Below are 25,499 nucleotides of genomic sequence, written 5' to 3'. Positions count from 1 at the left end.
GAGACCACAGGGTGGAGGAGGAAGGACAGTGGGCACCCCTTTAAAGACTGTGGGGAACCTTTCCTAGCCAAGCCCAGACCGAAGGCTGTCCCAGGCCAGTGTGGAGCTGCCCCAGGACTCCGAGGGGGCTGCTTCACCACGAAGAGCCACCGTGAGCCCCGGGCTAAGGGCTTCACATCCTTCATTCATTCCTGGCAGAGTTCAGTCACCCACCAAAGACCTCACAGCTGGGGGAGGGGACAACCAGGACTTGAACTCAGGTCTCTGCCCCCACGTCTGCTCGGGCAGCCGTGACACGTGCAGCGGGGTGGCCCCCCCATGGCCCAGGAGAGGCCCACCCTGGACCCTGGGACGCAGCCCAAGCCCCAGACTCATGGCCTGGGGGGAGGGGACTTGACAGGGGCCAAACAGCCCTATGGAAAGGGAACGAACACGTGCATGAAAAGACACAGGTGACAGGTGCAAAACAGAGGCTTTAATTCAAAGAGCGATGAAGGCGCAAAGGGGCTGAGTGGGGCCTGCGGGGGCAGGGAAGGAGGGGCCGGGAAGGCGGTGGTCTGGACCCCAGGAGGGAGGGAGGCAGGCACTGACGGAGCCTTTCCTCGGAAAATTCTTTGTGACTCTCGTGACTCCTGTCCCAGCCTCTGCCCGGGCCATCGGCCCAGATCCAAGGGTCAAGCCCTGATTTGTGCTTCTCGGGGGCTCCCCTTTCCTAGACACAAGGAGGGGCTAGTGGAGAAGGGCAGGCCTGGGCTTGGGCAGGGGAGAGTCTGCAAGAGTCAGGCCCAGGAGCAACCCTAGAAGAAAACTCCGGAACTGACATGCTGCTACCAGTGCCCCCTCCTCCCTGGGTGGGCCTGCCCAGGCCTGGGAGGCCATCACTATCTCATCCTGGAAGCCACAGGCGAGTTCAGAAGGTGGGAGGACAAGGGAGTGGCTTTCTGGGCCCCAGTGCAGCCCACGGACCCAGCAGCGTCCAGGGGAAGCAGGGCTAAGAGCCGTGGAGAGGCAGCAGTGAGGAGGAGACAGAAGCGCCCGGAAGAGTGTACCGAGAGGAACCAGGCTGTCCCCAACCACAACTGGCCCAAGCCCCTCCGCAGTCTCCTCGACCACCCTCTGCCGTCCAGAGACAGCTCTGGAAGGGCAGGCCCCATCGGATGAGCCCTGGGCAAGCCCTGTGGGGCCCTCCCAGGAGTCCAGCACCTACCCAAAGGGCAGCTGCCAGAGGCTGCTCTTGGGGAGGACAGTGCGGCCATGGCACAAAACCCCGAAAAGCCAAGGGCCAGAGGACAAAAATGCCTGATGAGGCACTGGATACAGGTGCTCAAAGGCCTGGGGGCAGCCGTGAGAAGGAGTGGGCAGGGTCACAGACAGCGAACGCGTCTCCCTGCCTGCCCCTCCCCAGGCTGGCCGCCAGCCTCAGCCTTCAACCCTCAGAACACCCAACACCCCCCCAAACATGGCTTGGGAAACTGACCCGTCTGTCAGCTGACCCAACCCCGAGAAAGCAACAAAATCAGCAAAATACCTCCCCTCCCCGCAGTGGCGCAGAACAGCCTGGGTCTCAGAACGGGACTGGACAGAGGAAGGAGAGGAAGGCCAGGAGCGGGGTAGGGGCCCAGGGACCCTGTCCCAGCCCCTCTCTTCTTGACCATCCACCACGGCAGAAGTCAGGAAACTGGCCACACTTTGGTCACTTCTCCCAACTCGAGTCCTTCAGCCTTATGTCCCGAGCCTTCCTGGACCCAATTCACCACCCACCCCAGCAAACAGCCTCTCACCAAACAGCAAGAACAGAGGGGGGGGCAGGAGGGGCTGCAGCTGGGGTCAGGAAGGGCAGGCACAGGAGCTGCGGCCTGGACGGCTGGGGCTGCTCAGCGCTCCTAGCACAGGGAGACAGGCTGGATGGGCAGCAGGCTCCCGAACTTGAAGTGCTGGATCACGGGGAACTTCTCCAGGCACTGTGAGGAAGGAGGGGAGAGCAGAGGTGAGCGCTGCACGGCACCCTGCCACGGGGGCTCAGGCCCCGAGGGACCCTGGCACACCGCTGGGGGGGGGCTCGGACCAGCTCGGTTCCAAAGCTGTCCCAGGACCCAGGAAGAGGTCCAGTCTGAGAGCGAGCGACCCCCCGGTCTTTGGGTAAGGGCAAGGCTTCCTACCTAGTCCTGAGCACCCCTCCCATCCAAAGACCCCCCCACTCCGTGACAAGCAGACCCACCAAATGATGAGAATGAGAGGGAGGGAGAGGGGGAGACGGCAGCCCAAGCCCCCAAAGCAGAAGCCAAGAAGAGAGGCAGCCAAGGGACATCACTTGGCCCAGACGGGGAGTTGTGACCAGAGGCAAAAACGACCTTCTAGATCAGTGGAGATCCCCCTAGCCCAAGTCCCAGCCCTGGACAAGAGGTGTGCGGGCCGTGGCACACAAGCCTGAGAAGGGTCTAAGGTCTGTTTTCTCCAATTTTCAGTTCCTTGAACTGAAAAAGGCATCTTGGCACTTCAGAGAGAGACAATAAGAACCAGCTGACAGCCCCCCACCCCCAGGGCAATTCCCAGCAGCCCTGTGTGTGTGGCAGAGAACGCGAGCACTGAGCGGGGGGGTGGCCCTACTCCCCAAGCCCAGCCCACCAGGGCCTCAGCCCGGAGCTCCGGAGATCGAATGACCCACCGCAGAAGCACAGGCCCCAGGCTCGCTCCCCTCTGCCCTCTGGCTGGGGCGCTGCTTGGGAACAACAGAGCCAATAGGGGGAGGCGGGGGGGAGGGCCCCAGCCCCCAGGCTCGGGTCACGCGCTAGGTCTCACGGGCAGCAGCCCCGGACACCCAAGGATCTGCCCCTCTCACAGGAACCACCAGAATGTGCTGAGCACCTCCCGGCTGGGGCAGAACAAACTAACGGCCTCAGAGGGGGTGAGAAGCCCATTCTGTGACTGTGGTCTCAGCCTCCAACGAGGAGGGGCAGAGGCACGCCACGCCGGCCCAGGTCCCCTCGCCGCGATAAGCAGCTGCAGAAGCAGCTCTCGGCCAGCAGCGTGCGTGTCAGTGTGGGGGCCGGGCCACGAGGACTGAGGGAGGCAGGGAGGTGGGCAGGAGAAGGGAAACCTTTCTGTGCAGGGGAAGAAGGCCGGGGAATCAAGCTCAGTGTGGGAGCAGAGCTCCAGGCTACATCCAGGCTCCAGGGCCTGGGGCAGAGAAAGCGGGGAGCCGCAGCTGGGGGTGGTCCCTGGGGGGAGGAGCAGCAGCAGATCTAGGCCAGAGGCAAAGGCAGCTGCCACTGCTCTTATGTCATGGAGGAAGTGGTAGGAGTTTGGGGGGGGGGGCAGGGCGCTGGAATTCCAGAAAGGGTCAAAGGTCAACATGGTTGTAGCTGGGAAGGCTAGAGGCTTGGTGGGGGAGGGCAGAGGTCTGTCTACTCTGCCCTCAGGGACCCAGAACGAGCCTGGCCAGGCCCCAGGAAAGGCGCGGGGCTGGGCTAAGGCAAGAGGCTGCTTGGGGCCAAGAAAGTCAATGCTCCAGGGTGACAGTGAAAGGGAGCCTCTGGTCTGGCCTTCCTCCTGGGCCCCACCTCTGTACCCAGCAGAGCGACACCTCAGCCTGTCCCCGGACAGACTTTCCAGCTGGAGGTGCCTGCCTGGAGGCCCTCCTGGGCCTGGTGACTCAGGAGGGAGAAAAGGCTCCCCAGGCGGTGACCAGGCACCTCTGAAGGGAAAGCCAGCGCAGGAAAGGCAGGCCCTGCCCCCCGCAGGGCCCTGGAAGCATCTGGTTCTTCGGTTCTGAACGGCCAGGACAGGCAGCTTCGAGGAGAGGACAGCTGAGTCCAATCCTGAGGCCGCCTAACACAGGGCCCCTGGGACAGCTCAGGGGACTAACCCCCCTCAGCAGCCCACTGGTCTTGCTACCCCTTCCAGGCTTCCAGACCAGTGGGCTTCGCCCCACAGACTGAGAACTGGTCCAGAATAGCAAGTCCTTCCCTTGGACCTCTGGGCAGGGAGCCTGTGATCCCTTGGGCTCTCAGGGACCCAAGACTAAGGGCCACCTGTCCCAGTGCCCACACAGTCGCTGAGTCCCAGGGCTGCCCTACGAAATCTGGCCCCCACACTGGGCCTGGCAAGGCTGCGAGCTTGCACTGCACCTGTGGGCGCCCGGAGCTCCGTTTTCTGCTCACGCTCCCTCTATCTGGGCCTGAGCCGCAGGCAGTTTTGGTCCCTGTCCTCCTTGTGTTCAGCAGCCACAGAAATACTGACAACTGTCACAGGACTGTTTGTCCTCACTACACTACCATCATTTTGAATCAACCCAGGGTTCATCTGCCTCTGCAGGAGCAGGTGCAGAAAGATGGCAGGGTCTCCTGTTCTGCCCTTAGGAGCCCGGGTCAAGATAAATTAGTTACCGAAGTAAAGACTGCAGGAAGGACAGTATTTTAAGGCCCCCAAACAGGAAAGGCGCCAGAGTCCCGCCTGTGATATGGGGGTTAGCTGGGGGGAATAGGTAACGAGCCTTCACCCCTCCCAAAGTACTGCACACAGCCCCCAGCAGTGGGGAGGGCTCCACAGGGTGGCAGGGTTCCCCATCAGCTCCCACTGTGAGACTGGTGGGGGGCGGGGTGTCAGGAACAACAGGACACCCAGAGGGCAGTGACCCGCTGCTCTCCCGGCAGGAAAGAGCCCGAGCACAGGGCTGGTGGCCGCCTGGAAGGAGCCTGTGCAGCCAGAGAGCGAGAGCTCCTCTCAGATTAGAGAGGCATGTGGGCTGGAACCTAAACACAGGATGTGAAGTCCAAAGGAAAAGGACTGGAGGGGGAGGGGGCGGACGGGAAAGAGAGGGCCAGGCCCGGTCAGTTCCAGCGTGATTAACCCCTTCAGGGCCATGCAGAGCAAGCTAGGCCACCTGGAGGCATTTGTATGACCAGCCCACAGCACCCAGCCAACCGCAGCCCCCACCCCCACCCCGCCTCCACTGATGGGACTGAGGAGCCCTGGGTGGAGCGCAGTAGACCTGGGGACCCTTGACTCCCAGGGAAACGGAGGGCCAAGGGTCTAGAGATGGACACCACAGACGATATCGGAGACCCAGTCTGAGACGAACTGAGGACACTTTGGGGACCCACTGTTCCAGGTGGGGACTTCACACCCAGGCCCTTCCCTGGCCAAGGCCAAGCAGTTCCAGACCAGTTTGCCCGAGATGTGAGAAGAGCTGGGGGGGAAAATGCCTCCTCCCTACTTGCAAGAGAAAAAGCTACCTCCTTGGCTGGCAGAAGGTGCCAAGGAGAAAAGGAGAGAGCACTGGGAACCCCCTCAGCAGCCCAGCAGCCGCCTCCCAGCAGGGGGAGCTCCAGAAACTCTGACGGGGAATCACCTTCAGTGGTCATTAAAAACGCCACCTCCCAGCTGTCCGGTGATCAGACACCAAAGTTTGAGAAGCACCGCTTTGGAAAATGCCTCCAAAGGATGTGGCCACTTGAGAGTGGGAAGGAGATGGTCCCCGCCCCACCCCCACCCCCACCCCCCAGCAGCAGCAGGACCCTGCCTCGCTGACAGTGCAGAGCGGGGCCTCGGCCCAGTGCCGTCTGACAGCCCGTCCCACAGATTGAGATTCCAAGGCCTCACATGTCAGAGCGGCCGGCCCAAGGCTCAGAGCGACACGGCGGAGTGGGGGCAGGCGGACAGCAGCCCAGGACCAGCGGCACCGGCTGGCCCCCACTCACCTCGGCCTTATACATGCGGATGAGACCCTGGTTCACTTTGGACCAGGTGGGGACAGCGCTGATGTTCCACAGCTGGTTGGAGTGCTCTGCAAAGGGGCCCGTCTTCATCTGCAAAAGAAAACCCACCGCTGGAAAGACGGGCCACCTGGGAGCCGTGCCCTGCTCCCCTGCGGCAAGGTCAGGCATGCACGCACACATACACAGGCACGCACAGATGCATGCACGCATCTACACATGCAGACATATACACACAGGTGCATGGAGAGCAGGCGGCAGCGTCTGCCTGTGGGGGACACACGCACACACAGGCACACCTGAGTACCAGAGGCAGGGTCCCTCTCGGCCTGCAGGACCCACTGAGAAAACATAACCCCCAGTCACCTGCTTTCTTACACAGCCAAAAGAGGGAGGGTCTGCTTCCTACCACCCACCAAATCTAGCCGCCTCAGAAAAATACTCTTTTCCCAAGTCCCCAGTGCAGCTCCTGCCGACCCCCAGGAGCCACAGGGCGCTCTGACAGTGAGGACCCTCTCCCACTCTGATAAGCAGCAGCAGCCTGAAGCCCTGCTCCCCCCAGCCCAGCCCCCCACACAGGGTGGGCTCTGCCACGGGCCACTTGGTCTGCACCTGCCACTGGCAGAGCTGGAAGGGCCGAGGGAGGGGTCCGTGTGGAGGAGGGCCAAGGCCCGTGAGACCAAACCCAGGCATCGCGGCAGAAGATTCAGGAGGAAGGGCCGTTCAGACAGCCCCTGGGCTGGCCAGGAAGTGTGAAGGGGTAGCCACACCAGCAAGGGCCAGGCAGGAGCAGGGACAGCTCCATTCCTGGTCCCTCACTGGCCAGAACTTGGGCCTGTGGGAAGGAAGAAACTCTGCAGCCAGTCAGTGGCGTGCCCACGACACCAGAAACCACAGCGCCGAGACAGGGAAGGCCGTGGGTCTGAAGGCGCCCCTCAGACAGCACGAGGCCAGCACGTGCATATTTAACAAGCAGCGCTCGGTCCCCTCCACGCTGCCCCCTCCCTGGCTGATAAGCAGCACTGACGCTGGGGGAACAGGGTTCGGCACCCTGAGCCCCAGGCTTAAGAAGAAAGAAAGAAAGAGTTGGAAAAGCAAAGAAGCTAAGCTGGCAAGGAAGCACAGACTTGGACTCTGAGTGTGTGGAAGGTTCCAGAAGAGGCTAAGAGTGTGGAGGCGGGGCTGAGGGAGAGCTATTCCGGGGAGAAAGGAGGGGTCCAAAGCTTTCTCTCTCTCTGCATATTGGGCATCACAAGAATGAAGGCCCAGGAGCACATCACTGCCACAGTCCCCCCCAAACCCCCTTCAGCTGGGGTCTCTGCCAGGTGACCCACTCCCACAGGCCTGTCCACGTCTTTAGTAAGGACAACTCTTACAAAGCTGTGCTTTTACCTGTCATCTCCCTCTCCTGGCCCAAGTCCCCCCCCCAAGCCTGTCTCAACCCCCAGGTTCAGAACTACAGGCTCCTTCCTCCAGCAGTTGAGGCCACAGCCCAAGGCACCAGAGACAAAACCCACCCTGGTGCTCACAGGGCTTCTCCTGAGCCAGTCTCTTCACCCAGAATCCTTCCCCTCCTCTGTCTAAGGCTCCCTCCTCCAGGAGGGCAGGCAGGCGGGCCAGCCTGCAGGAGCCTGGCCTTCATGGAGCTCAAGCAGGCCCCACCTCCAGCCTCCACCCCCACCCCGTGGCCCGCCCCTTCCCCAGGCTCCCTGGCCTAGGGGCCAAGGATCTGGCTCCAGCCCTGCCTCACACGCTTCCAGGCCCTGAGCTCAGGGTGGCAGCAGCACCCCACTGCAGCCGCTCCAGGGGCCTGCTCGGCCAGGGCACCCAGGCGGACGCGGGAAACCAGAGGCTCTGCCTCCTGGGCCAGCCTCTCCCACCGAGGGCCTGGGAGAGGCGCCCCAAAAGGTCTCTAAACTGCTGACAGAACCAGGAGACCTGAGCTCCAGGGCCCTGCACCCACGCCCCATGAAAAAGCCAGAGACGCTGTTTCTCCAGAGGAGCTGCCCCACTCCCGGCCCCAGGCCTGCAGTGTCCCCAGCTCCCCCTAAGTCCTTCCAAAGGAGACTTTGCAACTCTGGTAAAGGAAAACGGAGGAGGGGGAAAAGGAATGGGCGCGAGAAGAAAAAAAATTAGCTCGTTCTAGCCACAAAGGGAGAAGAGAAGGAGCGAGAACACGCGAGCGCGCTGCAGGCCCGCAGTGACCCCAGGGGAATCGTGTGAGTCAGAGCAGCCATATTGAGCAGGAAATTACTCACAGACGCTGCGTTCCTGCCTCTCCACTCCCAGGAGAATCAGCCTTTTGTAAATGGTGCCTCTGTCAGTAACCGGGGGGGATGGGGCGGGGGTGGGGAGGCTCTGCACAGCGCCTTCCTGTCAGCTCCTTCCCTTCCAGCTGAAATCTGATCCCTCCCTTCCCCAAACTCCAAATTTAGAAGCCAGATTGAAACTGAAATTCTTTTCCTGCCTGCTTTGGGCTCTTAAAGGCGCCAGGGCTGCATTTCCTGAGGCAGCAGCAGCGCTTCCAGGTGGGGTCCCTCTTGTGGGATGCCCGCGGCTGCCAGGGCCGGTCCCCGGCCGGCTCCCCAGCCCCGCAAGAGCGCAGCCAGGAGGAGAAGCTTGGCCCCATTTCCCCGAGTCGGCTGAACGCAGCTGCACCGGCCTAGTGATCCCAGGTCTGAAAGGGAACACGGCCCTTCCAGCCCAAAGCTCACAGAGCGCGCATCCGCCTCCAGGTCCCTGCCCGTGGGCGTGCGCCAGGCCCGGTCCCTCGCTCACCCGCTGGGGGCTGCAGAGCGCTGGTCTGAGGTGGAAGGGGACAGGGTTGGGGGGTACCCTAGATGCTGCAATCAGCAGCCAGGCCAGGTGGCGAAAAGGGGCCCTCGCTACAGTCGCCTCAGCTCCGAGGCACAGCCCTCCGAGTGACAAACGTTTACCGCCGTCCCCAGACACCTAGCCCCAAAGTGGACACCAGGCATTGCAGGAGGGGGCGGAACGCCGAGAAGTCCCGGGCTAGCCCCTCCGGGTTCACGCCTCTCCCGCATTAAATGTCACCAAAACCCTCTCCGCGTCAACGTGCCTTTGGCGCCACCCAGCGGCCATTGTGGAATTCTCCGGCGGAGGAGCTGGACCCGAAACTCTGGAAAGCTCTTGGGTTTTTACCCCAACATAACTAACCGAACAAACAAAAATCTGGCCTCCAGACTTTTAACCAGGAGCCAATCCCCGTACTCCCCGAGGCCGGGCATGGCCTTCCTCCTTGTTAGTTACCGACAGGGACCCAGGGGATTGGCCCACCACCAGGGAAGCCAAAACAATGTAGCCTTTTACACCCCAAGGGAGCCAAGCCACAGCTCAGCATTGGGTGTGCACCCTTCTCCCCTCCCTGCTCCTGCAGCTCCTCCTGGGGTTCCCCGCAGCTCCACGGACCGTGCGTTTCCACTCCGGAGCGAGCAGCGGGCCAGGCTGCGCCGAGTCCTCCCGACCTTGGGCCGCCGCACTGCTGAAGGCAGCAGATCTCTGAGAGTGAAGCGGTGGCCGCCCAGCCATCAGTCCCAGGGCCATTTGCTGACTTGGAAAAAACATGTCATTCCCCTCTGGCCTCTGGAGTTTGGCAGAAGCCTGAGCCGAATGCTGACCAGGAGGAGCCTGGAGCTACAGCCGTCTTCAGGGGGCTCAGAATGGGCAGCCACGCCAGCAGCCCCCACAGGCAGGGGTCTGCGGCTGTGCTGGGGGCAACACTGGGGCCAGCAGACATGCATGCGGGCATCAGGAAAGAAAGCCGGGACCCTCTCCAGACAGAGCCAGGGCACCCTTTGGGAGTTTGGGGGGGGACGGGTACTAGGCAGGAAGAATGAAAGGCTGCCTCCTGGCAGAAAGGTCCCTGACTTCCAGGTGCAGTCACCTAAAAAGTGTGTTTAAATACAAGTTTCTGGCTCTCCTGCCCCAAGATTCTGATTCAAAAGCTGGGGTGGGGCCCAGGAATGTGCATTTTCGCAAGCTCCCCCGATGACCTTGAGGAAGGGGTCCAAGGCTGCAGTGCGGGAGGCCCGGTGAAACGACCCATGCCGGGTGGGCCGGGGGCCAGGCCTGCTTGTTTTCACCTACGGCACTTCACCCAGCCCGCGTCCTCAGGCCCTGACACAAACGTGTCCCTTCAGAGATATCTGTCCTGCCAATGGTTGCATCCTGCACAGGCCCGTGGGCCCCACCTACAAGGCACTGGTGCCTACCCACCCTTCAGACCCGCTGCGTCCGTCACCAAGTCCACTGGGGACTGAGTCAGCAGAAACCCCAGACTTCTGACTTAGGGGAGGAGACCCTGGACGGTCCGAAGTCGACTTAACCTTTCAGAGAGGGCTGGTGGGCCTTCCGTTTCAATAACCCACCTGCTGGGACCAGCCCTGCCCTCTTGGGGCAGCGGCTCTGCTCTGCTGTCCAAAGCCCTCAGCTCCAGTCCCGCCCAGCCTGGAGGCCGCTGCGGGTCCCCCAAGCCCTTTGCCCTCACCTCGGTGATAAACAGGATGCACTCCAGGAACATGTAGTCCTCGTGGTTCTCATTCACGGCCTTCTCGTCCACAAAGTGCCTGGGCTCCAGGTGCGGGTGATCTGGGAACGGCAGAGCCCCGGGGGTTCAGAACCAGGCGCTCGCACCGTGGGGGGCACCTCAGCCCACCTGGTCCACACCCACCCCAGGCCACGGCCCTGCCCGTGCGCCCTGAACCCTGGACCTCCTGGGAGCAATCAACAGCCCTGTGCGTGAGTTCGGTCTAGGGCAATAAGCTTCGACTGCCCTCTCTAGCCATGTGATCCGGTCCCCCCATCTGTGCAATGGGGATAAGAACAGCACCCCCTTGCAGGGCTGCTGAGAACCCCCGAGCAGTCACGAGCACGGAAAGGCACTCGGCCTGGGGCTGCATAGGTGTCGGTCGGTGGTTTCCAGGGCCAGTGTGCAGCTTCAGGGAGATGATCTCCCTGGAGCACTTGGAGCAGTGCTGGGCACAGACTCGGCAATGGTCACTGGTTAACATTCCTTTATAGTCAGTCCAGCCTACATCGAAGTGGGAGTTATCGCTGTGCCCTCGCCCACTTTGGCTTGCTCATGGGAAAGTGGGGATCCAGTAGAACGGACCACTGCCCAGCACTTGGTGGCAGCTCCCTGATGGGCCCCTTGCACACGGCTCAACAATGACAGTAGATGACACTGGTCACCGAGTCAAAGAGCCCCTGATTTTCAGCATAAGACCCCACAAGCTGCGGCCAGGAGCCGGGGCACATTTCACGCCAGTCCATAAGGAGCCAGGCGAGGGCCCTCGCTCCAGTCCTCGTCACCCCCAGGATCTCGGCGGACCTCTGCGCCCGCCTCCCTGAGCCTGCCCCCCTGGCACACGGCGAAGGGTCGACAGCAAGCAGCCTCTGTCGACAGCCAGCCTGATGCCTGCTTTAGGAGCTGTCCCTGTCTGGGCAGGAGGCGAAGGAAGGAGGGGGCCGGGGGAGGGACACCGGGCGTACTCCGGGGGGCGGAGAGGCGCACGCCCCACTTCAGTACCTATCAGCTGCGAGCTGCCCCAGATGAAGGGCAGGAACTGGAAGTCATCTAGGCCCCACACTCCCTGGCTGCCTGCGGGCTCCATCCTGTATGTTTTCTGAAGTTTCCGCATCACCTCAAGGTACCTGCACAGGAGGGTGGGGAAGAGAAAGGAGGCAGCAAAAGCAAAAGGACAGTCACGCTTCTGCCACTGGGGGGCCCAGGGAGGCTGCAAATAAGCACCTGAGCGTGCAACTGGCCTGTTTCAGTGAAGACCTACATGCACAACTGTGGTCAGCAGATGCTCTCAAAATAATGTCGCTGTATTTTTTTCCTGCCACACTCAGCCTTCCTTTGAACCAGGAAAGAGACAAAGTACCTCCTGGGGAAGGGCATTAGTGCCATCGACTCCTGACAACGTGAAGACCCTGGGCAGGAGCCTTGGCTTCTCTCACTTGGGTTTGCCGGTGCCCTCAGGGGCTGCGTCCGAGCCACCGTGGGGCCCCGAACGCGCACTGTCAACACTCTGATGACAAACACACCTGTGTTCCAGGTGCTTTAGGGGGTGAGGGGTGCAGGTCAGAGCCTGACTACCTGGGTTCACCTGGCTGTGTGACCTCAGGGAACAGACCTCGCTTCTCTGCCTCAGTGTCCTCATCTCTGAAATAAAAATGACAGTTGCTACTCTCTGGGGTTACGGTGAGAATTACAGCCGTGCGCGACTACCGGGATGCGTTCTGCGGAAGGCGCTGGTAAGTCACTGAGCCGTTGCGCGAACATCACAGCGGGCACTGGACAAGCCTAGTACGGGGGCTGCGGGTAAGGCACTCAGCCCGCGCCCCCACAGGGCGAACACCGTGGGAGCACTGGCCACCATCACAGCACTTCCTTCACTTGCTATTACTCGAATTTGAGCCTGTTGGAAGGACTCTTGGACAGCCCATCCGCAGCCAGAGCTCGATTAGGACAGGGCAAGGGAACCCTCTGGCACCCTGTCCCCAGTCTGACGGTCACAGGAAAGAGGCCCCCATGCTCCTCCTCCCGCCGGCAGGCGCCCCTCCTGCCCTCTTCTCACTCACCGATTGAACACCTTAAAGACAATAGCTATCTGGTCGTCCACCCGGAGCACCCCAATCTTGCAGAGACAGCAGAGGAAAGCAGCAAAGGCTGCTTCGTGTCCTGAGGGAGTAAAAACAGCCGAGGTTGACAATCTTCCAAAATAAGGACTGGGATTGTTCTTGGCCTCACCAGCGTCCAAATCACCGATAGCTGCCCCTCCGAGGAGTGGGGGGCAGCAGGGAGATAATGGCAGCTCTTCCCTACCCAGAAAGACCTCGGCCCTTTTAAGAACCACTAGTACTTTAATTCTACTCCCAACAGGCCCATAAATTGGTATTTATGTTTTATTTTGTAGATTTAACTCACCAATGCCACCCTATTTTTATTGAGCACCTACTATGGGGGCAGTCCTTGTCCAGGCCAGAAACCAGGCAGACAGTCCTTGACCTTGTCTGACAGTTTATGATGGACAGCAAATAATCACTTCTATGATTCTCCTCTGAAGGAGGACAGGATGATAACCGCAGATGTCACCAGGGGACCCCGATATAAGAGCTCAAGAAGGTTTCCCTGAGAAGATTATATTGAATCTGAAATCTGAATAAGAATTGGCAAGACACAGGGGTGAGGAGAGTAAAAAGAGCATTCTAGCCAGAGGAAACAGCATGTGCTGCAGGAAAAAAACCGATGTCGGAAGAGCCCTGAGGCCAGTACGGCCGCAGCAGAGAACAAGATGAGGCTGGCCTCACACAGGCCTTCACAGCTCAGACTTCATCCGCAGAGCGATGGGGAGCCACGGAGGGCTTCTCGTTGGTGGCATTCTGAGCATGGTCACATTACAGAGTCAAAAGGCACCCTTCCCCCTTTCCCAGCCACGTCAAATAGGAACGGTCAGCACTACAGAAAACCCTGACTGGACTTTGGACTGACTCCATGGTTTGGTGTCACAGAACACACAGTGGGAGGGAGGTGGAGAGTGTTCCAGTGACTTCCTGTCCTATTTCTGCAGAAGGAAAGTCCCTCCCTGGGCCCGGAAAGCTTGTGAACTGTTCCTCTCACCCGCACGGCATCTGACTGCGACGAGCCCGGACCCAGGCCGTCCTCACTCAGGGGGGACTTGCCTTCACTCTGGTACATGCACCGAGAGCACCTGGGAGTGGAAGCAGAACCTACCCCACCAACCTGACCACCCTCCTCTTAGCCAGAGCTGCATCCATGAAAGTATCACAACACTTGATAAACCCATTCCCTAGCAACAGGGGGAGCCCCCACAAAGCTTTCCCAGGACCCAGGTCCCGGGGGCCCTTCTCCAGGCCTGCCTCTGCAGCCTGGGCTCCTCTTGAGGACCCTGAAGCCCAGGCAAGCGGAGGGCCCGACAGCGGGCAGCTGTTGCATTTGCCTGCGTCGGGGCGGAAGGAAGCAGAGAGCTGGGCCTACGGACACAAGGGTCCTCTTCGGCCGCCCCCTGACCCGGGGGACACTCCTTGTCACGGTGCCCGAACGCTCCCTTTCCTGAGCGCAGGAACGCAGGGAACGTGGCTAAGAGCAAGGGGCATAAGGAGAGGGTGGTCCTAATGCTGCCAGAGGCGACCAAGCTCTTCATTTCTCAAGGCTTCTGTGAGCCGCTGCCTTGAGATATAGTAAGTGCTCAGAAAATCATTTTGGTGATGACGATGAGCTCCGAGACCATCTGCAGAAAGAACGGGAATCGGCTCTGCTCACAGGGCAGCAGGCACGTGGCACCAGCGCCCCCTGGTGGACGAAGCCAGAGCCGCAGGGGCAGGCTCCTTGCACTCAGCAGCGCTGCTCCCCAGCTGGCCCTGGCAGGCTGCTTGCTCAGGGTACCCCAGAGACAACCTGGAAGCAAGCGGAAGCAGCCCAGGAACAGACCGCAGTGATGCCAAGCAAGTGCCGGGAATGGCAGGTACCTGTGCCATAGTCGATGCGCGTGGAGTTCCCCACTGACTCCTTTAGGTAAACAGCCACCTCGGGCACAGCAGCTGCCAGATGGGTGGGGACCACTGTGGCCACCAAGTTTTCTGCTTCCTGATAACACAAGAGACACAAAGTGGGGGCAGAAGATTATGCAGCATCCTGGTGGGCAAGTGCCCAGGGGCAGCATCTGGCTGGGACCCAGGCTGCTATGCCAGGCGGCCTGGCTCCCTGCTCTGACCGGCCACCGAAGGGAGAGAAGGGAGGGCACTTATTCTTACACAGCAAAGACTACCCTGGGTGGCCCTTCATTTGCCTTCCTCCAGGTGACAAGGTCCTGGGGGCAAGACAGCAGGGATCTGAAAAGAAGCCACTCAACTCTCCCATCTGGTGACTCATCAACACGCCCATAGGTGCCATCTTTCTTCCCACTACCCGCAAGAGTCTTTGCCATATGTCCACCGAAAGACGCATGCCAAGGATGTTCATGGCAGCGGTGTTTACAGCAGCCAAAACACGGAAACAGCCCACAGCTGAAACGCCCACCAGCAGGAGACTGTGCTCTGTTCATTCAGTGGAATATTACGCAGCAACAAAAAACCCACTGCTATGCACGACAATGTGGCTGAATCGCACAGACATAACATTGAGTAAAAGAAGCCAGATGTTTATATGAAGTTCAAAAAAAGAGGAAAATCTATCTCTGGGACAGAAATCAAAAGAGCTGGGGAGATATCAACTAGGAGGGGGCGCGAGGGTCCTGCTTAAGTGCTGGAATGTTCCACAGCTTAATATGGGTGGTGGGTACAAGGGTGAAAACACATGAAGCTGTACCACAATTTGTCAGCCTTAAGTGATTACTCAGTAAAAACCTTAAAAAAACAACCCACGCCCATGTGCCATCTTAGAGCCCAGAGGCAGCCCAGGCCACTCTTAGGAAAGGAAAGCATTTTGCTGGGTCCCTGGCACTCCCTCTGCTCCCTGTGAAAACACGAGGCCAGAGAAGCGAGGACCCAAGTTCCTCTAAGTTCAGTCTATGGACATGTGGCATGAGAGTTTCCTGGTGACCTGGGCAAAATCTGGATGCCCAGACCCCACTCTGGACCTACAGACTCTGCTTTTCTAGGAAGGGGTTGCAATGTGCACCCCAGGCCTGGCTGCTCCTTAACCTGACAGTAAGTCACCGAGCCCCTCCCGAGTTCCCCAGTCGGAGCCCTGAGTCCTCCTTACAGCGGCACCGTGCCCCACGGGCAGACGTACTGCATCAGTTTATTTAACTGGCCCCTGAAGATGGACACCCAGGATGTTCCCATCAGCTGCTAATACAAACAATGACCTACGAAACAGCCCTGTGTGCAGGACTGTGCGTCCACATTGGGATTCCCAGAAGATGGCTAAACGTATTTGTACTTTTGGTAAGCGGAATTGCCATTTTAACAAACCCCCAGTGATTCTGATGTGCCTGAAAGCCCCCCGCCGCCCAGCCCCCAGGCCTGTCTGTGGCAGCCTCACCTGGTCGAGTTTGGCGTACCAGGTCCTGTAGGCTTTGTTCCCAAATCGAGAGGGCTGGTCCACTGGAGGAGTCTCATCAATCCACCTGTCCAGCGTGTTGAGAAGAGCGACCAGTTTCTCAATGGCCTGCGGAGGCAAAATAGAGGCGGCCAAGCCACAGTGACCAGTGGCCCCAAACCAGAGCCACAGAGGGAAGTCCCAAGTGTTGCTGAACAATGACCCCAAGGCACGGGGCTCACAGGCACACTCCTTGCTGTCCCCTTTCTTCCCAACCCTCCTGAATATGAAAAAGGCCCGGGGAGCATAGTGAGCTTTGCAGAGAGGGCCCAGCGCCAGGCCGAAGGGCCCAGCGCGGCTTCAGCAGCAGGGCCCCCAGCCTGTCCGGGGGGGCTGCCCGACCCGCAGGGACCGCAGCCCTGGCCGTCTGCACCGGCACCAGTGGGTCTGTCGGTACTCGATGCCCCCGAACCCCAGAGAATGGAAACGTGCCAGGAGGAAAACAGAAAGACCAGTGATCCTGCCGCCCGGAAAGAAGCGCTACTGACACCTTGACATCCTCTTTAATTTCATCGTTTTCTAGTGGTTTCTTTGTGTATCATGGTGCCAACGGTGAAGGCAGCTGGACCTGGACTCAAATCCCAGCTAAAACACCATTTAGTGGCTGTAAGAGCTTGAGCCAGTGACTTGGACTCTGTGCTATTTCTTCCCCTCCGAATGGGCGTGGTAGGAAGTGCCTCTCAGGCCGCCGTGAGGACCAAGGAACAGCCCACGCAGGGTGCCCAGGGCAGCAGCCGGTGCAGGGTAGCGTGCATGGTTAGGCACAGGCAGACCCTAAGCACGGGCCAAAGGACACCCGCTGCTTTGTAGCCTGCTGCTTCCTCACGAACCTCATCCCACGACAACGTGTAAACGTAATTTTGCAATAGCGTCTGGTAAGTGACTGAGACGTCCCCGTGTCAGCGGACTACAAATTTACCGAGTCCCTTACTATGACAGGTTTGGGTGATTCCCAGTTCACCCCCACAAACCGCACCGTGAAAAGCACCCTGGCAGCTCACGCTCCGTGGCAATGCTGGGACGCGGGCACGGACGAGGGGATGCTATGTGGGGCCGCTGGTGTTCGCGATCCCGACCTTTCCCACAGGAGGCGGGGACTGCGCGGAACGGGGGTCACAGGCCAGGGCAACAGTAGCACACAAAGTGTTACTCAATGAGGACACCAGGTGCGGCTGCCTCCCCAAGCCACAGGCGTGTGAGGGCGGTGAGCAAAGCGCTCCTTCCAGTTGCGGCTTAGCGAGAGGGGCCCCCGAGGGACACGGGAAGGCTCAGGGAGCCCCAGGTGCACAGGGCGTTCACAGTCAGGTGGCCCTGGGAGGCGGCGGGGCCCTGCCAAGAGGCGGGTCGGGCCTGTGACTCCTGGGCACAGCTGGTATAAGGAGATGCCTCCAGGAGCCCCAGGCACTGGCAGGAACTAACAGGGTGGGGCCGTAGGAAAAGCTGTGACAAAGAGGGCACAGCAGGGTGGTCTGTCACGCACAGCTGTGACCCACGAGCTCTGCACGTACGTGGGGGGGCGCGGCGGGGCGGACTTGCGCTAGGCATGCGTGTTAGCCGGCGCCCCTGCTGCAGAGCTTCAGGAGGCACGGGGCACGCTGTTGTCCTGTAAGAGGTGCCTCTTGTCCCAGTGCAACATGACAATGGCCCTCGCCTCCCGTTCCCTACGCTTGGGGCCTGGGAGGAGGGGAAAAGGTACCTGTAAAGCAGAAAGCTCCTTTGTGTTGGGCTGAAGCAGAGTGTCAGGGCGACATAAACCCGCCTCGCTAAAACGGGACAGAAAGCGCTGCCAGAACCTCTGCGAAGAGCCAGACGCCCAGGAACACTGCTCAGGGCAGAGCAAAGCTACCGCCACACAGCAGCTGGGACCTAGGAGGGGGGTGCATAGCCCCGGCCCCAGGAAGCACCGGCAAGGGCCATCCAGAGACTTCAGTCCTTGGGGCCGTGCGGGGGGGACCGAGGAGACGCTCCAGGCCTGCAGCAGCCAGGCGCCCGCTGCTAGCTGAGCGGGGCCACTGAATAATTAAAGGGCTCCGAGCTCCTCTTTCTGCAGAGGGATTTTTAAATGGGGGGTGAGGGGCTGCCTCTATTGTCTTGGCTAGTTAGGGGAGAGGAGGTAGAGGAGAGGGAACTGTGGGCTAGAACCTGAAAGCACAAGGAATACTTGACCTACACTCCTCCCCAGCCCAGCGCTTCCTTTTTGGATTTCATAGGCAAGTAACATTTTGGAGGAAATTTCACTTACCAACTTTTTATTTTGCCTTCATTTAAAAACTCAAACAGAACAACAACAAAATAAGCTTCCTATCTACTATCGCCTTTATTCTGCAAAAATTAAAAACTCTAACCCCCAAAGAGAAGGACAGACATAATCTCAACATGAAGGCCAGTCTTCTAAACACGGGCCCTGACAAGCTCACCACAGCACCCCGGCTTGCTCCCCTTGCTGCCAGAAGCTGCCACCCAAGGCCCCGTGGCTGCCGCTGCCATCCCTGCAGTAGAGGGCAGCAACGAGAGGCAGTAGGAGACCCAAGCTGCACCAAGCCGAAGACAGCTCCCCCAAGGGCAGAAGCCACATGCTGTGAGCCGGGCCTCCTGCTGCCCCTGCCAGCTGTGGGCAGAAACTGAGAGACCTCTGGAGACTAAACTAGTCATCTGTGCCCCCTGAGTGGGGGCAGCCATTGCCCCAGTGCTGGGATAAACCCGAGCTCAGGAAGAGCCTCAGCTGAAGCAACAACACCACTGGAAATCAGAACTGCAAAACAGCTGATGTTAACAGTGGCTGACAATGATGGGATGTCACCCAGTACGTGCCAGGCACTGTGCAGAAACACCCTGCACGTGGGACCTAGCGAGTCCTCCCCAGGGGCCATGAGTAGGTCTGTGGCTCTTCCCACTCTGCAGATGAGGACATAGAGGGTCACTGGGTCAAGGCCACTCAGCTCTGAAGTGAGAGGTTATCAAAAGCTGGTCAGCCTGACTCCGGAACCCCCGTAACCATGCTGCAACCCGCCACCAGAAGAGCGCCTGCGCTGTGACAGCGCCCGGCTGGTGTGCACGGCTACCATCAAATCCGCAGGCGCAACCAAGGGGCCTGCGCGGGATCTGGCAGCTCAGAATCTGCTGGGTAATTACAACACTCCCCTTTCGTCAGCCTTCCCCACCACGCTCCCCAGCCCACGGAGCACAGCCGAGCAGCCCCTGCCACGGGCTCAAGGAGGAGCCCTCTCTGCCACCGTCTGCGCCCGCAGCCGAGTCCCAGAGCACTGGGTGGGCCTGAGAGGAACTCAGGAAGTCACTGGTGGGCCAGCTCCCAAGAGAAGACTGGCCATCCCCTGCACAGGCCTGGCTCCCCACAAGTGGCAGAAGAGGACCCTGGCCACACACCAATCAGTGAGGGCTCAGGAATGTGAAGGCTAATGGGACAACATGAGCCTCAGGACAGGAGAGAGGCTGGGCCAGGGCAGGGCCAGGCCTGACCCAGCAGGCCAAGGCCACGGCTGGAGGATGGGGGAGGCGGGGGGGAGGCACGGAGAGAGGCTCTCAGGCCCTGGTGTCTCAGATAAGAGGCTCAAGGTGGTTCTAGGCCAACTGGGACGGAATCCAAAAGGCCCCTGGAGGCCTGGGACCCGGCCCTGGAAGATGGCACCCCGAAGAGCAGTTTGCGAGACCACGCCTTCCCCACAGCGCTCGCCTGTCTCTGGAACAGAGCCAAAGAGCACCCACCTGGCAGTGTGCCTTCAGCGCAGAATCTCTGCTTCTAGGAATGAATCCTTAGGCAAGAACGCCCACAGGTGTAGGTGAAAGGGTGTTCAGAGCAGCAATGTTTAGGGCAACAAACTACAAGCCTAGTTAGGGGGTGTGTACACAAACGAGGCTGGCTCCCCGAGGTGGTCAGTACCTGGCAGGAGAGGAGGGGTGGGCAGGGCAGGTCTCGGGGGCACGCCCCAAACCGTTCACAGTAGGGATGAGGGGGAACAGAGCGAGAGGCCAACTTCTGTGCTAATGTTATACATGTTCCCATCAGTCATCTCTTCAGTGAGCACATTTACTTCTTTTGCAATCTCTTTTGATTTAAAAACTTAAATAAAGACACTGTTCAGCAGAAACGCATGCGATATGCCCTGGCTGGTGTGGTTCAGTGGATTGAGTGCCGGCCTGTGAATCAGAAGGCTGCTGGTTCAATTCCCAGTCAGGACACACGCCTGGGTTGTGGGCCAGGCCCCTAGCTGGGGGCGTGCGAGAGGCAACTGATTGATGTTTCTCTTGCACATCAATGTCTCCCTCTCTTTTTCCCTCCCTTCCCCTCTCTCTAAAAATAAATAAAAAATAAAACCTTTAAAAAAATGCATGCTATAAAATGGAATATTTACCTTGATCACAATTTTCTATTCATAAATTAAAAAAAAAAGATTAGAAATACAGACACCAAAATGTCACATGTGTTTGGGTGATCTTATTTTCTGCAGTGGCCCTGTGGTGGCAATGAGCACACATGACTCTGGAGCTATTTTTGGACAGGCTCCCTGCCATGCCTACCTCAGAGACTCTGTACTCGAAGGTCAGCTTCTTCCCCTTCACACCTTCGTTGAGGGTAAGGATGAATCCAATGTAGTCAGCGTATGCCTACCAAATGGGGGGGAGAGAAGTGGGATGGGGAAATGGCCATCAGACACCCACTCTTTTCACCCCAGCCAGCCCCCAGCTCCACCCAGTTATCAGATTGCTCCAAGCTGCCCCGACTCCCACCCAAGTAGCAGGAGCAGCAGAAAGATAACGCCCAGGAGCCCACCCCAAGCCTCCACCCAACACAACAGCGAGCCAATGACACCTGGAACTCCAGCCAGGGCTGCTGTGTGCTCACTGTTGCTACCAGCAATCTCTTTACACAACCACCCGCGAGCCAGACACTACCACTGACCCCATTCTGCAGATGAGGAAACCAAGGCTTCAGCAGCGGTAACTTGCCCAAAGTCTCCTGAGACCAAGATCTCGTTAGATGGGGAGCAGGACCCAGGCGGCCACACTCCAAAGCAGAGTATTCGACTATTGTACTGCACCACCAGGAGTCCAGGGAGTCCGCCAGGGGTCCCTCCCCTGGTCCTCTCCCAAATGTTTCCCCACCACACAGGCCAGGCTGCCTGCCTGTGGAGCAGATACCCTGCTCCCAGGAGAAACTGTTTTCTGCCCACGGCCAGGTGGGGATGAGGGGTCACACAGCAGGCCCGGCGGGTCACCCACAGCAACTCTCCCAGCCCAGGGCAAGTCTGAGCCCTCATCCTGACTATGGCCACTGTCCACAGTCACCCCTGCAAGTATACTGGGATGCAGACAGGAGAAGCAGCAAGGGGCAGTGTCACCCTCCCAAGTCCCTGCTCCCACATGGCCCGGGTCTCTTGGTGACTAAAACTCAGGACATTCTTATGAACACGACTGTATGCAAAGTCTCTATTGATGCCGCCATCATCATCATCATCATCACAGCAGTTAAAAACACAGCTAATGCTCAGTAAGCTCACTATCTGCCCAGCACTGGGCCAGGTGCTTCTGGGGCTTTAAATCACTTAGGCCTCCAAACAACCCTATTTTGTAAAAGAGGAAACCAAGGCTTGGCCAGGTTAGACAACTTGCCTAAGTCACAAGAAGAGAAAACGGTCGCCCGGGCTTCCAGTCTTGACCCCTGTGGCCCCGAGCCCACACTATTGGCTGCTGCACTCTGCCGCCTAGTGACGCACTGTGGGCCACAGCACAGAGCCACTGTCTGGCCACAACAGGTCCTTGCACTTCACTGATGAGTCTCAGAGTGAGTCAGAGGCTTCTAGCAGGTATCGTTCAACACGCACATCAGAAGAGAAAGGGACCGACACTGCCCCTGCAGTGTGGGTGCCTAGAGCAGGACTGGCAGACTTTGGCTGCAACGGCCAGACGGAAGTATTTTAGGCCCCACGGACCACACAGGCGGCCCTTGTAGTGTGAAAGCAGCCACGGACAACAGGTAAGCGAAGGAGCGTGGCCGTGTTCCAGTAACGCTGAATTTACAAAACCAGGGAGAGCCCCATCGGGCTGGCAGGCAATCATCTGCCGACCTGTGGCCTAGACTGACGTAGGCACAGCAGGTTCATCGTAGAAAACCGGACACGCTTGCCAGGACCCCCGAGCCTGCCCTTCTCTACAAGGGACACTCCCCACCCCAGCTGGCCGGACCAGGTGTAGGCACCTGGCTGCAGCTGGACCCAAGAGCTTCCCTGGAACTTGAAATTGGCTTTCTTCTTCTTGGCCGCAGTCTTTCTGCAGCCTGACCACAGCCTGGGAGGGACAAGCTGCTACCTCCTGCCCGCCACGCGGCCCGAGCAGCACAGGAAGCTGGTCTGCCTCAGCGCTCTGGGTCCCAGTCCCCACGGTTTTGGGGGCTCAGCCGCTTCTCTAACCTAGGTTTCCACATGATAACCTCTTCTCCCTTTGACACACTGGCTCCCCAGTGTGCTGTTCCTTGTAACCCAGAATCACAGTGACGCATTCCGTCATTCAGGGCAATCGTGTTCAGCCAACGCAACACTCAGAGGGCAAGGCTGTATGAGAACCAAGAGCAGAGGTCTGCAGGGCCACCCTGGCCCCGGCGCCCTGAGCGCTGCCCCTGACAGGGAAGGACAGTCATGTCCTCTGTCGCCTCTCTCCCTAGCTTCTAAGAGCTCCAAGGGCAAGAAGGGTCAGGAGCTCACAGCCCGTCACGACTAGAGAACCACTGTCTTTGAAAAAACCCAAGTGTCTCCTCCCAGGTCTGAGTCTACCGTGGAGACGCCACTGGTACCTGAGAACGCTTCCATTTGCCCATGTCTGGCACTGTGTGGATCTCCTTTTTTGGAATGATAAAGTTCTGGGTGGCTGGAGGGGTGTCCTCTGAGGAATCTTGGCAAAGAAAAGGAAGAAGCAAACAGATAAATAGAATTCCGCCCTTGCAACACACTTTTAAACGAAGACCCCAGCACCCAAGCCCTTGTGTAAACCAGACCCATCCTCCCAGGACAGTGGATTGGCTCGTTAGGCCGAACGCGCTGGCCTCCTGCCTTTCCTCTCCCTGCCAGGGAAGGAAGATCGAGGGGGACGGACCACACCTGGAGGCCTAAGGAGAAGGACGGAGTCTGAAATAAGAGCACAGCAAACCGCTGCCTAATTCAGAATTCAAACCAGGGCCCAAGAAAGAGACCAGACACTCTCCCTCCTCCCATCTGCTCTGCAAGCCCTGTGCCCGGAACCCAAAATTGAGACTGCTACTATCAGTAAATTGCTACTTTAAGTCAGATGCTAAATTAAAAGGTTGCAGGTCAGGCTGGTGACTAACCGCATTGTTTTTACAGGAAAATGTGTTCCCTGTTGCAAATAATCATCTTGCAAACGTTCTTTGAACCTCCGAGCCCTTTTGTAAGCCTGAGAGACCTGTTCCCTGCAAGGGGCCAGCCCTCCTGACACTGTGTCACAGAGGAAAGCCCCCAGGGTAAAGGTTGCCCTATAGGTGGCAATTACAACAAACCTCTGATGAAGCACACAGGTCTCCGGAGCATAAAAGCCTAAATAAACTCAGGGCTGCGACACACGCAGTCAGACCCACGGGCTCTCCAGCACCAGAGGCTGCCCCTGACAACGGGACCACAGGACAGCTGGGTCCCCGAAAACCTCTCAGTCTGAGACGGAAATGTCCAGAGTGTTAGACAGGCTCCTAAAAAGCCTCAGGGAGGCTAATGTATCACCTTCCATCTGGAACCAGCCCCCCCCCACCCCGTGTTCAACCTGTACGTCTTCAAAAGGGATGACAGTGGCCCGCGCTGCCTGACCGGCCACGTCCCCCCACGACCCACCCACGCCGGCCCCGGGGAGAAGGGGCAGTGGCCCGCTTTGAAGCAATGAGAACAGGCTCCCGGAGGCCGTGACTTGCCAGGCAGAGCCGGAGTCCAGAGCTTTCCCCCCTACCCTGTCGGGGCTGAGTGGTGCCCTCCGCTGGCCCCCAAGCGGCCTCCTTCAGACTTCAAAGAAGGACACCCCCACCCCCCAACCCCAGGGCAGCTGGGTCTTCCCGGCCATCGCTCCCCTCAGCCGGACTCCCTTCCCGGCGGCTCTCGCCGGGCCCTGCGCACCCCCCGCCCCACCCATCAGCAGGGACGCAGCTCCCCGAGAAGCCCGGTGGCCCCCTCTCTCCTGACGCCGTCACCGCAGCGCTAAGGGGACGCTCAGGGAAGTTTTGTATTCAGTGAAATAAGCGTCCCGTTTCGACTGCCCAGGGATCCCCAAATGTGAGACAGGGTAGAAGGCCTATCCGATGTTTTCTTTTTCTTCTTTCTTCAGTGTTTTATTATTGATGCCGTTACGGCTGTCCCCTTCGCCCCCTCCCCCAGCCCCTCCCCCACGCAAATGCTTTCAAAGCGCCGGCTGTTTTGCCAGCCTGTCTGCTCCCGACACCATCGCTGAAGTTTTCTGCGCTCCAGGCAGGCGAGGGGTGGCGGCGGCCCCCCCGCCCCGCAGGCGGCAGGTCTCTGAGACCCCTTCCCCGCACGGCCACCCCTGGCATCTGATGAGCTGAAAACAGGCCGCCGTGGAAATCGAAGCCGCGGAGGGTGATGCCGGAGAGAGACGCTCTCACCTCCTCGCACAACCGGCCTCTTTAAATTAGGGGTTTAGACGACCCAGGGCAGTTTCCCCCAATTAATTCTCAACCACCGAAACTGCCGAGGCCGGCCTCCCCGGAAGGGCGGGGGTGTGTGGGGGGCGGGCTGGGCGCGGCGGCCGCTCGGGACGGGGTCGGGCGGGCCGGGCCCCGCGGCGCACCCCCAGCCTCCGAGCGGGGTCTAAGGAAGAAGGCGGTCCCCGTCCTCGGCACCTTCCTCGCCAGATCAAGGGCGGCCTTCAGCGCGCGCAGCCCCGACGTGGGACAGGCCTCCCCGTCTGGCCGAGGCGCTGCCCACCGGACCCCCGGGCAGCCCGGGCTCCCAAGACCGGGGGTTGCGCCCCACCCACCAGCCCCCGGATCTTGCCGTCCCCCCAGGGCCCCTCAACGCTAGTTCCTCCTCAGGGCCCATCAGCTCAGCCCTGGAGTTCCTCCATCGCCCGAACCTCCCCTTCCCCGCCCCCACTGCTGGCACCGCCCCCGCGCCCCCCACCCCGGCCCCGCCGGGCCGGCGCGCCCTACCTGGCGGCGGGTGCCGCTCGCCCTCAGCCATCTTCCTCCCGCCAGGAGCCGGTGCCGATCCCCGCAGGCCCCTCACCTTTCACTCCCGCACCCACCCTTCCCTTCCCCGCGCTCAGAGCTTTCTGAAGAGAAATGAGCGCCGGCCGGCTATAACCGAAAAGCGAAAATTAAAGTCACCCCACTAGACACGGCCGCCATGTCTGTGCGGGGCACTCAGGGAGCATGCCCGGCAACGGCCACCTCGCTGCGGCAGCGCTCACTGGGAGGCAGCGACCATGTTGGTGCGGGTCCCCCGGCGCATGCGCACCAACGGCCCGCTCGCCACCCGCCCGAACTGCGGCCCGCCAGGCGCTCGGGCGCGGCCGCCATGCTTTTGCGGGGCGAGCGAGGGCCGCTGCGGCAGCCATGCTTTTGCGGGGCGGTTCCCACCTGTCATCTTTGTGCGTGGCTCTGACCCTGTCCCGAGGGAGATTAGGAGACAGTCCCCTGTCAACATGGTTGCCTGTTACTACCACTTGGAGAG

General features: G+C 59.8%; 1 protein-coding gene across 1 annotated transcript; it reads right to left on the bottom strand.

Annotated features, from left to right (window-relative positions):
- Positions 1–455: 455 nt before the first annotated feature.
- PTPA (protein phosphatase 2 phosphatase activator) lies at positions 456–25,280 on the bottom strand. Its single transcript, XM_090274868.1, has 10 exons — positions 24,977–25,280; positions 22,607–22,704; positions 20,338–20,424; positions 15,745–15,870; positions 14,229–14,346; positions 12,321–12,420; positions 11,263–11,387; positions 10,222–10,322; positions 5,700–5,807; positions 456–1,961 (listed from the first exon to the last, which is right to left on the bottom strand). Exons 1-10 carry the CDS (start codon positions 25,005–25,007, stop codon positions 1,884–1,886), a joined length of 972 nt encoding a protein of 323 aa, XP_090130994.1. The 5' UTR covers positions 25,008–25,280; the 3' UTR covers positions 456–1,883.
- Between the last annotated feature and the right edge of the window lie 219 nt (positions 25,281–25,499).

Source organism: Furipterus horrens, unplaced genomic scaffold (genome assembly GCF_987537825.1).
Source record: "Furipterus horrens unplaced genomic scaffold, mFurHor1.1.pri manual_scaffold_4, whole genome shotgun sequence".
In the NCBI taxonomy this organism is placed as follows: Eukaryota; Metazoa; Chordata; class Mammalia; order Chiroptera; family Furipteridae; genus Furipterus; species Furipterus horrens.
This window is presented reverse-complemented; position numbering and strand designations above follow the sequence as displayed.

Bases quoted from the DNA above. Each gene is read 5' to 3' on its own strand.
- PTPA (XM_090274868.1), bottom strand. From the start codon at position 25,007: ATGGCTGAGGGCGAGCGGCACCCGCCGCCAG. The intron at 15,871-20,337 runs GTAGGCATGGCA...TTGCCTCCGCAG, and splicing joins TCGAGTACAGAGTCTCTGAG to GCCATTGAGAAACTGGTCGC. The intron at 5,808-10,221 runs GTGAGGGCAAAG...TTTCTTTTGCAG, and splicing joins GCATCCTGTTTATCACCGAG to ATGAAGACGGGCCCCTTTGC.